This window comes from Hylaeus anthracinus, unplaced genomic scaffold, assembly GCF_026225885.1.
Source record: "Hylaeus anthracinus isolate JK02 unplaced genomic scaffold, UHH_iyHylAnth1.0_haploid 12000, whole genome shotgun sequence".
In the NCBI taxonomy this organism is placed as follows: domain Eukaryota; kingdom Metazoa; phylum Arthropoda; class Insecta; order Hymenoptera; family Colletidae; genus Hylaeus; species Hylaeus anthracinus.
In genome coordinates, this window is record NW_026534347.1 from 1,275,644 (window position 1) to 1,289,968 (window position 14,325).

Genomic DNA, 14,325 nt, shown 5'->3' on the forward strand with positions numbered 1-14,325 from the left:
CACTGGAACTACCAAGCGAGTTAACTTTACTCATACATATCGAATATCCATTGACTGTCGGTAGTTTAAGCGTTAATACATACCATTTACACAGTAGGAAAGAAGAACAACACAAATTCATTTGATATATTTTAGATACCTTCACCTTCTACTTCGCAGATGTCACTGCAGCTTTATTCCAGGTACAAGATGTCGAGTCTATTTTGACTGTAGCTACATTTAGTGGCAGTTGGTGGATCTTCAGTCACGTTTGTGTGTCATATGATCAATTTGTGAATTAGTATTGAATTCTTTTGGGAGTGTCTGAATTTTACAGTTCTGCTTTTTAAAATAACAATGTTGAAACTATTTTTCTGCCTCCTGACTGTATTCGTTGCAGGTACGTGTCCTATTTAAGTTTCGAAATGATACTGCAATGTATTTTAAAAATTATTCTGTTAATTAAGCTGATCGACGATTAGTAATGATATAAAATATTATACTGCTTTTCTTGATTATTATAGTGAAAGCAAGTGGAGATTTCGTAGTTCTACATAGTCCAAACAGTGTTTTATTTAACGGAAATGAAGAAGTAGAGCAGAGTTTGCTTAAAGAAGTGCTAGCTGCTGCTTTAGGTTTCACTGTTAAACAGGTTCGTTTTTTAACATTCCATTTTTTAACAAAATCGATTATGATGAATTACATTTTGGTGTATGATGGTTGATTCTATTTTATTATTATAGAGAGGAACATGGAGCGGCATCTCCATTGCCGATCCATTTAATCTTCCAGAAGCTGTAGTCGTGGTAGCAATAGAAGGTGTAGGATCTTTAGATATACCAAAGGGTAAAAGGTTTCCATTAAATGTTAATGAAGTTGAAGAAACCACGTGGCAGGCTCTTAGAGAACGCCTAGAAGAAAGAGATAACGATAATACTCTAGTCAGAATATCTTTAGGAGATGGTCTTGATGCTGTAAGTATCATAATAAAATAATAAAATTTTAAATATATTAAAACTGCTAAAGTATTCACATTGTAGAATTAAATTAATTTTGATATAATATTAATTCAGTTAGGACAGTCTGCTCTCGGAGAATTGAAGCCAACTCCTATCGATGAAACATCTCTGAAAGCTTTGAATTTAGGAAAGGAAGATGATAAGAAGTTTCTGGAAGAAGTGCAATTGCTCCATGCCATTGCTAAAAAAGCACCTTCTGCAATTAAATCAGATTTGAAATCTGATATTTACTGGCTGGTTATATCCGGTTTGCGTCCTATTTTTGACGACTATGGATTCAATTCAACCGCTTCTAGGGAAGCTCAAACATTGTTTAATAACGCGCTAACCGTTATTCACGATGCATTTGTTCAGGCCTATGATGGACAGGTATGCTCGTTTATGAACAATGAAATGTTTAGTATGTATCGCGTTGTTAATATTGTTTAATGTACAGCGTTAAAAATGTTTCGATTTAGGTATTAATTGTGGCATTCACGAACGATGCGAGTAAGGTACATCACATCCGCTCTGTCACTTTAGGAAGACAAAAACGAGATACTGCTGATACGGTTCGTATTTGAAACTTTATATTATTTTACATTTGACAGATTTTTATTTCTGACCGCTAATCTATTTTTTTGTATACATTTACCATTTATAGAACATTAAAATTCAAATGCGTAAAGCACAGTAAACTCCTGCTTAAATATTATATGCATATTGCAACCAGGAGTCTATTGTTTAGTATCATTATATAGGAAAATTAAATAGAACGTTAGCGTAATTTAATATAAACTGAATAACAATCTTATGAGAAACTGTGAATTATGCTTTAGTTTCTGTAACATGTATTTTATGTTTATCTTTGAGGAAGCTGCAGATAAAGGTTCGTTTATCAAAAATTGATTCTGTTCCGTAATTGTTGAAATATATGAAAAAAACCATTGATGCCAAGCATTGATTACGTTCGCTTTTAATTTGCATAGACAACAGTTATATTCGCATCGTGCGTGCGCTAAAAATTAAACTATGTCTAATACTGATATCTTTTATAGGATGATAAAACTAAAAGTGTAGATCCTACTTCGGAACTTAAAGAGCAGCACAATGATATAAATTTTAATAATAATGATAATATTGCAATTACGGTATGTTAATACTATTGCATGGACAAGTGTTTTTTATTGACAGTGGGCAAATATTTTTGAATTAGAGATAGCTTCTTGCATGATTTCTAAACATGTTAATAAATTACGCAATATAATATCTATGACTCAGTACTTCGATACTTTCTTTTCGTTTCGCGAATTACTTATTTAAGAGTTATATACAACATAAACATTTTATTTTATTACAAATCATATGGGAACATAAGTTTAGGATTATTATGGAACAGCACATTTTAACTCTTTGTACTCCAGGTACAGAGTATATTATTTTCACATTACGAAATCCTGCAGTTAACATGTGCAGCATAAAGCAAAAATAAGTTGAGGTTACTGGTTGACTAAAAAATCGGAGCACAAAGGGTTAAACTTCAAGCTTTCGATATTTCCTTTTGCACCGCTTCAAAACATTTTTCCGTAATACAATAATCGTAAACATGGAAACAAGAAATCGAATATAATCGAAACATTCGTTATTTTTAAACCTTGGATTAAAAAATATATTAAATTTTCACAGTAGTCGTCGTAATAATGTACGTGTTAAGGTAACACAAATTAAGTACGACATGAAAATCAAGAATAATACGTAAACATGATTACAAGCTGTTTTATTGAACACCCTGCATATGTAACTTCACATTTAACATGATTACGTTACATTCATCATTAACAATTATATTTCTTACACAATACAAAATGGACAACTACTGTGACCGAATTGGATTTGGATTATTCCGAGTTTTTCAACATAAAGGTTGACTCTTATCAGCGTTCAAGGGATACAACATTCAAATGACACTTATGTTCATTATAACATGAACAACAATGATTTTTAATCTTTCGTAATCACGTCCCTTGAGCGCTAGTGGGGCTCGACTTTAAGTCGTTTACATAAATACATATACTTATAGCAAAGTGATCATCAAGATGAAAACAAAAGTGTAGAAGACGAAGAGGATTCAAACACAAATATTGATAGTGCTAGCAAATTCGACAGTGATACGGACACTTCTACCACAAGTAGTGATTTTCGTGATGATAGTGGAGTCACTGAAACTGATCAGGATTTGACTAATATGGAGCATAACATAAATTCTAATGCACAAAGTATAAGACAGGTATCACTAACACTTTAACATGCATTTTAGAATTTTCTTTTGCATTTTATATGGAAGTTTTGACATATATTTTTCAATCAGGGTACACTTACTATCGAAATTATCGATGTACCCCCCATTCGTTTTTGTAGAGTATTCTAATTAAAATAAAAAATAATATTTTTTAGTTTTTATACATCATTAGTATACAAATTCCTAAGTATTTTCTTACATCTATGAGATTTTAGATAAGCTTTTGTTGAATTAGTCACAATATTAGCACCCATTATACAGGATGTCCAACAAATGTATGTATAGACTCGTGTAACTGTGTTGTGGATGCTTAACAAATTTGTTTACATATTTTTTGGACATTCTGTGTATATACACATACAGGATGAATTCCTTAAAAATAGAATTGCAAATATCTCTGGTAGTTCTCGCTAAGTATCGCAAAAAATAATAGAGACACTTGCAATTCTAGTTTTAGATTAATCAGTCTGTACATTAGGTGTATAAAGTTTGCTTATAACACAGTGCTTCTTAGTATCACTTTTGGAAAGTAGCTTCCTTGTTATGCTGGAAATTCGCAATGCATGAGATATGTGATACTGTGTATTATTCAATGGAGTGTATGATATATTTATACGAGAAAAGTATAATACGAAGATTTGTTAAAAAAAACACAAGAAGTACCATTAACAGAAAATAATTATAAATTATGTTAAGGTCGATAACTCAAACACGGAATACATATCAGGATTTTAAGTTTTATCATTATATCATGCTACATTTCATGTGTTAACGTTTGGTTTGAACGTAAAGTTTCTACCTTTAGTCGAGCATCGACTATAGCCAATGGCCCCCGAGAATCCAGTTATGGCTCAGCGTCGACTACAGTCGGTGGCCGTGTCGACTCTTGAATTTTAAACACTATGTATGCTTGTTTGCTAGCTTTTGTTTTATTTAAGTTAGAGACTTCTCTTCTTAGCTAATACGAACTTTGACACAATTTAAGAATTCTGAGAACGATATAGTAGTAACCGCTTTCGAGACCAAATTTCTACCTCGGATTCAAGGCATGATGGAGACACGTTCGTCATTGTTGTCGAGCATCGAATTTCATTCTCTAATGATATTTTATTAGGCAAAAGCATTAAAAAGTATATTTGTACCTTTTACGCATAGTATGGCAGCTGGAATAAAGAGTATCATTTATCAAAAGACTTAACCTGTAGACTGGCTACTTTCACGATTATAAATGCTTATGTACCACTCTGTATTAAGGAGGTTTGTATACGTTCGAGTTGGTGGTTGCAGTGGTAACAAAAAATAGAAGATGTTTACACGTGCAAACGATAAGTTAACTCGTCTCTTCCAGTTGACAGGTTAATTCCAGAAAGCTTTTGAGTTTTAGGCATTAAAAAATTTAGAACACATCTAATAAAAATATCGAGTACTAGAACAGCGTAGCTCTAATGCTACAGCTGGTCGTAAATAGTTTAAAACATTAAGTTTTGTTTGTTTCAGGAAGTCTATAATCTTGCGAAAGTTTACTCGGAAAATTATCCCGTCATCTTTAACATAATATTATGGTTTGGAGTTGCTTTTGTTTTCTCGCTCCTCGCTATTTGCAGTACGTAATAATTTTGATATTTAATCGAATAATTTATACGATATTTTGTTCTAATTTCGATTTGTTACGAATGCAGTCGCCATTGGCCAAATGGACCCCGGACGTGATTCCGTAATATACAGAATGACCTCCAATCGCATGAAGAAGGATAATTAAATGTAAATATGAGTTAACAGTGTTCAAATTAAACAATTTGTGTTATATATGGTGTACTTAAACTGTCAAATTTACTTCATAAATATGCACAATTCCATCTCAATTCCACTTTTTAAGGTTCCAACAAAATTGTTCGTCGGTAATATAATAGTTATTGTAATATATTTATATACACATTAGTTGTATCTCATATAATTCAGTCAGCCGTATAGTATTTTTTATTATTGTATATTTTGAAGAATTATCGAATAGATGCATCCTTCCTATGTATAAATGTATAATAGACTAAGTTCTTTAAACTACTATACCTATTAATAAAACATGTTTAAGTGTACAGTTATGCAATAAATTAATAAAGGCTAAACGTTATAGCGATTCAATTTCTCATGAATATGTTAATATTCGTTTTAATAATTAATCAACGAAGAAAAAAACATTGTTTCGTTTTTTCGTCAAGACCTAGTAGAAGCCATTGTCAGCCATTCTTTCATCAATACGTTGCGATAGTTGTCCAATTTTTGTCCATGTTTTTTATGAAATAATTACCTGTTCTCGATAATACGTTTTGTAGCCAGGGGCTCGATATTTTACAATTACATACAAACGAAGGACGTATAATGTCCGATCGAAACTGGTTTGGCGTGAAAGGACGCGTCTCGGTACACATATGCAGCATTCATTTCGATAAAAAGAAAACTGTAATTCGAGGACCTTCGTTCGTCAAAAAATCTTTCATGGGGAAACGTAAGTTGAATGTGATCCTCGTCAAAGAACAACGCATGGTTAATAAGAAACGAAGGACCTTGACTAACTTATGACTTCTTCGCGTTATATCCTACCTGTAAAACAAAGTAGAATCTTGATTATCCGAATACGTATCATTCAAGGATCCACTTTGTAGGAATTTTATGGAATTTTACTGAAATTCTCTATATAATAGGTAATTCATCCATAACCTCAAAGCTAATTTGGGCTAATTTTCATCCCTCCGACACGAGTAGCAGATAATAGAAAGAAAATGTGTAGTACTTTCTAGTAATTTTTTATTTTCACTGTTCTACTTGTGTGCAACATTTCTTCAAAAATGGCGCGTAACAGTTGGCTGAGTTCATTGTTAGAGGATACGAAGTTTTATATTTTCGAATCTTGAGTTCAGTTTTATATTCAAGCATGGTACGAGTGAAATTTCACGATTCAATCATCTTCCATAGACTTTTCGAGCACTTAGGAAACGGACAGCCGTACGAAGAAGACGAGTATGACCAAGTATGACAAGCTGGGACACGCATTAACTAGGTGAGTTGTACAGGCTATGACATTCCAAATTTTAATTGAATTAATTAAGCGTATGGAAGGCATCGTTAACTGGTAACCTCCAAGTTCGTTTGACTTTACAGCGATGTCTCTTTCTATAATTGACGAAAGTAAATTGTATTTTAGATTACCGTAAATTGTAGTTTTATATTGAGGTGAAGTTGGCAATAATTTAGCGCCAGTGTGACTGGCAATACTGATTGATACTGATGTACGTTTCTGTTTTGTATGCTGTGTGTATTTATGAATGCAGGCGTTTGAAGCATGATAAATACAGTTTACTTGAGAAAAGAACGAAAAATAAAGGATGCATCGTAGAACCTACGTTCGGGTGAGAGAATTTTCATATAATAAAACAAGTAGTCAACCCTCAATTTTACTTAATCCTTAAGTCAAAAGAAAAGGAAATGACTACAATTTGTTAGTACTAACAATAAGTTCCTTAATTATATCACAGTGTTGTTAACAGTTCCTGTTTTAGGGACATTATGATACGCTATTAGACATGCTACGTGTAATATTAAATCAATGCAAATAGATTCCATTCCATAGAAGGAAATATGTACGTACTTGCATGTTTGTGTACATACAGTATATAGTATTGATACAGTATTGAACATTTCTGTTACAAATGTTTATCAAGGGTACACAACGGATCCTATAATCTATTTTCTGTTCAGTCAGATCGCGTTTTATTTTCTTTGCAACAATTCAGGCTCATTAGTTCACTCTTTTCGAGGGTCAGGTGTAAATCGCAACCGCAAATCACGTGAGCAAACATGCAAGATGAGAAGCTGAGAGTCGTCCATCGCTATAAGCGGTTGTTTTTCATGAAACGTACACGTGATTAGCGAAACGTATGACGCAGGTACACAAGCACCGAGAACTCTTTGTAGAAATCGAATAAACCGAGTCTCGTAACCCTAGATCTTACAACGATTTATCATGTATCAAGCCGGCTAATAAAGTCGCCATTTGCCATCGCAGGGTTGGCGCTAGGATGATTAACTAGCTAAGGTGATAACTTCTAATTTAGACGTCCCCTTCTAATTCGAAGATCGGATTATTTAAATTCTAAAGAAACGTAATTAACCCTTCGTTATGGCAACTCGTGTGCCAAATCGCCCTATCAGCTAACGCCACTACGCGAGTAGCTAGTGTGACAACTTCTAATTCGAAGATCGGATTATTTAAATTCTAAAGAAACGTAATTAACACTTCGTTATGGCAACTCGTGTGCCAAATCGCCCTATCAGCTAGCGCCACTACGCGAGTAGCTAGTGTGATAACTTCTAATTCGAAGATCGGATTATTTAAATTCTAAAGAAACGTAAGATAAATTGACCCTTCGTTATGGCAACTCGTGTGCCAAATCGTCTATCAGCTAGCGCCACTACGCGAGTGCTCAATGTCAAGGTTGCCGTGGCCTTTGAGCAGTTGCGCCAACAAAGTCCTCGCGACGTCTGCGTCCCTCCCAACATGATTAGCTCTCGGTTACGATTCTCGATCATAGTGCCGGGCAATACCGCGGTATGGTCAGTAGATATCGAGAAGTCGCTCCTTGTCGATAGGATGAATTATTTGAAACATTTTCCTCGTCGCTGGTTACGTCCAAAGTGACGATGCACTTGTTTCATTGGTTCAAAGACGCGTTCAGGTTTACCTAGGGTGGGAGTTTTATAGTCTCTCGATTTCTGTTTCGGCCAGTAGCGTAATTTCGGTCGAAATTTGTGCACGTGTTCGTTCCAGCTGTGGACGTTTTAAAATGGTGGATTCGAGGCGGTGTAATCCTTTCACGGTACAGAAACGCGACGAACTGTTGGAACGGTATTAAACGTGCTACGGAAACAATGCAAACGCGGTACCCAAAGCTTGAGGTGGGTGAGTACGTTTACAGTAGTAGCTGGTTAAAAAGCATTCGTCGATAGAAGAAATAAACGAAATGTGTGTTATCTAAACGAGCGTGTTTAAACGGTAAGGCGTGGACAAATCGTTTTTTGGAAGAACGTTTCCATCGAAATTATTCAATATACCAGAGCTGCATACCTCACGTTCCTCGTGTATAAGTAACTATTGTCAATGTCAAACCATCGCCTATTCAATTTCGAGTCCAGCTCAGTCTGCGATAACTTATCTCAGGTGCTTCACTTTTGTTATCAGTCATTTAAATTGTTCGCTTGGTTGACAATGGTATGCCGCGCAGATTGCATTTGGCGCTCGTCGACATTTTACTTTATTGCTGTTGCGTTCGATTAGCCTTCCGTCTTAAGCAACATCATCGTCGATATTATGTCGCGACCATGATACGATTTGAATTATTTAAAAGATATACATTTATTTCCAATGAGTCTCGCTTGGTGTAATCGTTTCAGGAATGATTTTCTTGGCGTAAAGTTAAAACGGTCGAATTCCTCGTGGCACGGCGAATTCTCTCGAGTATGTGTGTCGGTACACGACAACTCGTCATTGGACTATTACATTCAATTAGGTAGTGCTTCATATGCATGTAGCATCTTGTGACCGTTCAAAGTGCTTTCTCGTGACGAATGCTTAGATTAAAAGATCGCGATGGTCACAAGGTTGTAAGTACCGCAGGAGAGAGGTTGCATGAAAGGATCATTTTACTTCGTTTAACTAAAAGTAATGCCCATAATTTGTCGTTCAGAGTTCGCTATTAAACGATAACTCGTCGATGATAAAGTTTCCAGAGGATAATAAATTAAATAAAGGACTGTAGAAATTTATTACCTGACACGGAGTGTAAGCATTCTTGGTAGGTTCGTAGGTAGACGAGCAAATTCAAACCTATAGATAACGCTAGTGGAGGGTTATTCTCTTAATATCCGTTCCCACAGGTTCATTAAGCAATTGACATCTATATAAGAGTCATTTTCAAATGTGCATAATCGCGTCGGAGGCAATAGGTTGATGGATCAGCCTTACTTGTAAATCAGCCATGTGTCTAGAAAGAAACGTTACTTCTAAACGAATACTTACTTGTCGCAATCCCTGAAGGGGTCAACTCGATAATAGAGCGACGAGTTGACCCTGTACGTAGCGTCGTTTGACTTATTTTATCAGCCATTCATCGAATTAATCGATACTTATACTTTGCTTATATCATTTCTCGAAGAGGACTTGGAATCAATCGATAAAATTTCCATTGATTTTACAATGGGGCTAGTAGAAGAAATGAAAATACAGCGATTGAGTAACACTCGCGTAAGACGTGAGAAATGTTGGCTGGCAAATCAGACACCATAGGAAGCAATTCGTAATTTATGCGTATAATCTGACGGACTTGGCATATACGTAGCACGCGGAAGAAGGAAGAAAAGAATAGCCCCGTCGAAAGGTCTGTCTACTTGGGATCGTCGTTATAACTGATCGGAATAATAAGTAACCGTAGATTACGAAGGCAACACGTATAATACGTTAGGATACTTTTATGCAAGTCGCTGAAATGATAATCTTACACCTCGAAAACAGCTTCCGGTCTCTCCATTGTTTCATATTGATTACTAATTGCCAGACACGAATTAACAACGAGTACCATATTTTTTCGTTAATTGCGTCGGAAAATGTATACATTGATCAAAGAACGATAAAAGAGAAAGTGAACGGGCTGTCGCAAGTTTCGTTGTAGCAAGGTCTGGGTTAGATTGTTTAATACAGATTGACAAAGAATACAATCTCTTCCTCCTAATTATGATATAAAATGAGTTCTGTGATTGTTCGAAAGCGAGATGAAGGAGAAAGTAGAACCACCTGCGATAAAATTCAATTTCCAAGAGCATTCGTGTAATTGGTTCCAAGTTTGGAACGTTAAATAATGTAGAAAAGTAAACGTACGTTTCGTGTAATTTTTGGCAATGATGTCTCAACGAAATACTTGCCTTATACAGGCCTAGAGTTTCAGCAACTCTGACTGCAGAGCAAGTGAAATTATTAATGACAGCATTATCGACAAGCTAACGGCCATCAAAATTATTACAATTAATCATTTTTCATTCGTGTTCGATGTTTACTATTAACATCCGTGATTACGAAATTTGACGAGTGGCACGTAACGACGGTAAAAGCCTATGACGATGGAAGTCGACAAAGATGTCTTCGTTAACGACTTCATTAACTTTCACATAGTTACGCGATAATTAAGCTTAGATACGAAAAGTGTTGAAAGCACACTTTAGACCTACGATAATTACAATAATATTAATAACAACGACAATCAAGTATAATAAAAATATCAACGGTACGACACTTGCTCGCGAACGTGACTCGAATTATGGAGAATTCGTGAATCGACTGCCAATAAGTCTGACCTCGACAGGAACGCGACAAAAACATATTTTCAGGTATGTCGTAAATTTAATCGTCAATATTGACAGCCCGATTTTAACAAAAATGGTTACATCGAAAACAAAAAAAGCATGGTTTTTACATATTTACACGATGCTTTACGACGAACAGTTTGCATAGATTTCGGAGACGTTGTTTCGAGGTTGTAGTGTCGTTGAACTCGCCTTGAATTCGATAAAGTTATGGATACATGGTATCGTTTAAAAAATAAAACTTCGTACACGCTAACAGCGGTATGCGTATTATACGCGATACAATGTTATCAGTTACAGAACTAAAAGAAGAAAATAATCGCAAGGTAACTTATACCGGCTAATGAAATACCCGCATATTTGCGAGATACGTTACGTTTTACAAATTTGTACGAATATTGCTTCATGGGACGCCTTGATATCTATGAAAAAAAAAAAAAAAGATTTAGATGAGGAAAACACTACCGTAAACGACTGAAAAATTGCTACCTTTTTTTTTTTTTATTAGAAATAGTTACAAACGAAATCTTGGTAGGTTTAGCGTTCATTTTGTTATATCGAACAGTACTCGATGGCTCAATTCCTCGTGTACATATAAATCATCAGCCAAAATCTCCACCATCGTCGAGACGGTGGAGTAACGACTATCGTTGGTTACGTATGGCGGAAAATTCCCGCGGTATAACAGATAAAAATGAATTCCAAGTTATTCGAATAATGCCCGACTCTGCATTTCCTTCAGACGTGTTTGCGGCAATTAACGCATGCTCGATGTCTAATTCCATGGAAGAACGTATACGTTCGAAAGGTATACAGGGATTCTAATGGCCTCCCTGTTTGATACGCCAGCCGTTATTCGAACACGACAAGTGTCCTAAAAGATTTAGCAATAGCGTTGCGATAATAGCAATGTGGCTCATCGCGTAAATCATAGAGATCTCCAGCATTGATATACATATGTTAATGCACAAGGATAGTATTACGCATCGTCGACTGGCATAGAAGAAACAGCCTCATCCCAGTTAATGCAATGTAATCTCTAAACGTAACGTTATAACGTCTCGACGCATTAAGATACAGTCGGTCACCTTTGTATGACGTCAATTGTACGCATAACATCTAACGATGAAAATCACCCGGAACATGTTCTTCGGCTGTTTTGCCAATTACTGTACAATAGCTGTTACTCAAGCCTACGTGCTTCCTTTCGTGCACACAGAAGGTGTCTCGACGTTGCAAACAAAAAATCGTAAGCTGCGTTAAAACTTTAAGCGATCTGAAACGAACGTTACTTAATTTTGTCCTTCGATCGTTATGCATGGGACATAAACTACTTACGCGGTAAAATCTTCCATACGTATTGCGTTTCGAAGATCGCAGTCGTCGTTATAAGAAGCTTACGATGTGGATCGTCAAAAGTGATTCATCGGTTACTTGGCAAATGATCGCGATACATCAAGAAATTTAGCTTAGGAAAGGAAGCGATGATCTTTATCGATTAATTTCAGATCCTCCTGATCGATAAATCTAGCCATAAAACCACCGATGGGCTCACGGATGGACCTAACTCGTTGAGAACGAGATGTAAATTCGTAGAACCTTGAAGGTGTTTCCAGTTGAATTTTTAGAGTCAAGGAAGTTCAAAGAAAACGCCGATTCATTTCGAGACAAATTTTACTAGCTATAAACGCCATCTGTCACCGGCTATAAATACAATGTGACGTGCAGTGGTGTTCGTCCACGTGCAGAATCGATTGACTTTAAAAGTTTCGCACCATCGCGAATACTTAAGTTATCGAAGGTATGCTTAACAGCTTTCATATTCTAAGCAGCGTTTGCAACGGAAACGAAAATGGATTTCGCAAGAGGTTGAATTCAAAGGGCAAGAAATTTCGTAACAGTAAACGAAAATCTAGAAAAGATTCCACTTGTTACTCGGGGAAATTAGAACGAATAACATGCGTTCCGATTATGCGTTTGTCAACAATTCAGGTAAACATAAATCGATATATTCCTTGACGTACGCGCGATCTCCTCGTTGATCACATCTGGAGATGATGCAATTTCGTTACAATGCACTACTGATTGTATTATCAACGAACCTATTTGTTCAGATCTGCGAGCATCTAAATTAAGCGTGGAAACTTCTCAATTATCGTCGACTTCGTCAAATGTAATAGTTTCCGTATCCGACTATTCTTTTGTCACATCCGGAATACTCTAATTGTATGGATTGTCAAAAAAAAAAAATTATCTTCCGTCGAAATGATAAGTATCGCAATTGTTCAGGAAACGTGGAAAACGTTTATCATAGCTTTATCTATTCGCTATGCGTACAACGTTTATTACTTTTTCGTGTTTTAGCATCGAGATAAAGATTTTCAGGGGACAACGTGAACGTACCTTGCAAAAACTTTCCACGATAAATTTAAACAAAAGCAGGGGTCTAGAAGCATTATTTTAATACGAACATTCGACTGCACCCTTGTCTAGGTAACTATTCGAGTAGACATGTTTCGAGTGAAAGTTCATTAGAATGATGCAGCTCGATCATCTCTGGTATGTCTGTTAAGTCAACGACTAACTACCCAGACTTCCGTACGTGTTCGTCAAACGTAAATTTGTATATTCTAGTAGGTTGCAACTCGCTCGTTTACTCGATATTTGGAATTCGAGTCGGTTGGTATGCGAGCGCTCGGTTTAATCGCCCAAGGCTTTACAATTAAGTATGTTATAGATAAATACGGTTGCAAAACACGGAGCTTTAAGACTTTCTGTGCTGGAAGGAGTTCAATGATGACCGTTAACCTCGATGGTTTCCGGGTTACTGACAATACGCAAACGTCACAAACTATGCGTCCAAGTTCTTGCAAGATAAGAACACCGTTAGACGCGATACACACTTGCAAGTTGGTTACTCTGTGTTTTGAAAACGGACGTTTATTTTCGAGAAAGCGGGTTAGTGGTATTACATTTTATTTTCGACGATTATTTCTGTCGGTTGATAAGCCAGAAATGCTTAATCCGAGGTTTTGATCAAATTTTAACGTTTCGGCGACGGGCGAAGCGTGTCTTAATATAGATTTTACTTAGGCAAGATAACCATGTTTTGCAAGAAATATCATAAAATTATAAGATATTAAAATTACTCGGTTGCTAATTGTTGCAATGCATCTCTTCCAGAGGCGAAGGACAATTTATTCGATAATTTTGTACAAAACAATACGATTGAAAAGTACCCTTTTCGTACGTTTATTTTAAGAAGCCTTATCGTCAATGGATAATTGTAATCGTATTTGGATAACGTCTTTGCGAACCATGTATCGCGAAAATTAACGTTGTCTTCTTTCATTCTCGAGTGCCGGTCGTTAATTAAACGAGTAATCTGAACGTGACGATGCTTGGCGGAAATAATTCGGATCTAACGTGGAATAGCGCGTGAAAATAGATGGGGAATGTAAACACGCGTAAAAACGCCCTGTACGAGGCACGACGCGATTAATTAAATTCCCGATTTAGGAATTTTCCCTTGCATGTTAAATATTTACTTGCATCGAATGGTTTTACGCCAATACAATGGAGAGACGTGTCAAGATTGCGTAAATAATGGAGAAAATATGTGGCCGACGCCGACGATTATCA

At 36.1% G+C, this 14,325-nt stretch overlaps 2 protein-coding genes across 5 annotated transcripts in view; both read left to right on the forward strand.

The window, feature by feature from the left end:
• Positions 1-205: 205 nt before the first annotated feature.
• LOC128889952 (ATPase H(+)-transporting accessory protein 2) lies at positions 206-5,415 on the forward strand. Of its 3 annotated transcripts, XM_054148006.1 has the most exons (9): positions 206-379; positions 504-631; positions 723-953; positions 1,053-1,367; positions 1,457-1,549; positions 2,036-2,128; positions 3,058-3,264; positions 4,774-4,879; positions 4,956-5,415. In XM_054148006.1, the coding sequence occupies exons 1-9, from the start codon at positions 337-339 to the stop codon at positions 5,033-5,035; spliced, it is 1,296 nt and encodes a 431-aa protein (XP_054003981.1). In that variant the 5' UTR covers positions 206-336; the 3' UTR covers positions 5,036-5,415. The 3 variants fall into 3 exon arrangements, with proteins under 3 accessions (XP_054003981.1, XP_054003982.1, XP_054003983.1); XM_054148007.1 differs by lacking the exon at positions 2,036-2,128; XM_054148008.1 differs by lacking the exon at positions 3,058-3,264 and having other exon boundaries at positions 207-379.
• A 2,478-nt stretch (positions 5,416-7,893) lies between these two features.
• The window catches only part of LOC128889958 (uncharacterized), a 38,207-nt gene continuing 31,775 nt past the window's right edge, over positions 7,894-14,325 (forward strand). Inside the window, exon 1 of one of the 2 annotated variants that reach the window (XM_054148024.1) lies at positions 7,894-8,230. In XM_054148024.1, the coding sequence (XP_054003999.1) occupies positions 8,200-8,230 (31 nt within the window). In that variant the 5' untranslated portion in view covers positions 7,894-8,199. The remainder of the gene's footprint in view (positions 8,231-14,325) is intronic. The other variant, XM_054148026.1, reaches the window with a different exon arrangement.

Bases quoted from the DNA above. Each gene is read 5' to 3' on its own strand.
- LOC128889952 (XM_054148006.1), top strand. From the start codon at position 337: ATGTTGAAACTATTTTTCTGCCTCCTGACTGTATTCGTTGCAG. The intron at 632-722 runs GTTCGTTTTTTA...TTATTATTATAG, and splicing joins TAGGTTTCACTGTTAAACAG to AGAGGAACATGGAGCGGCAT. The intron at 2,129-3,057 runs GTATGTTAATAC...ATATACTTATAG, and splicing joins ATGATAATATTGCAATTACG to CAAAGTGATCATCAAGATGA.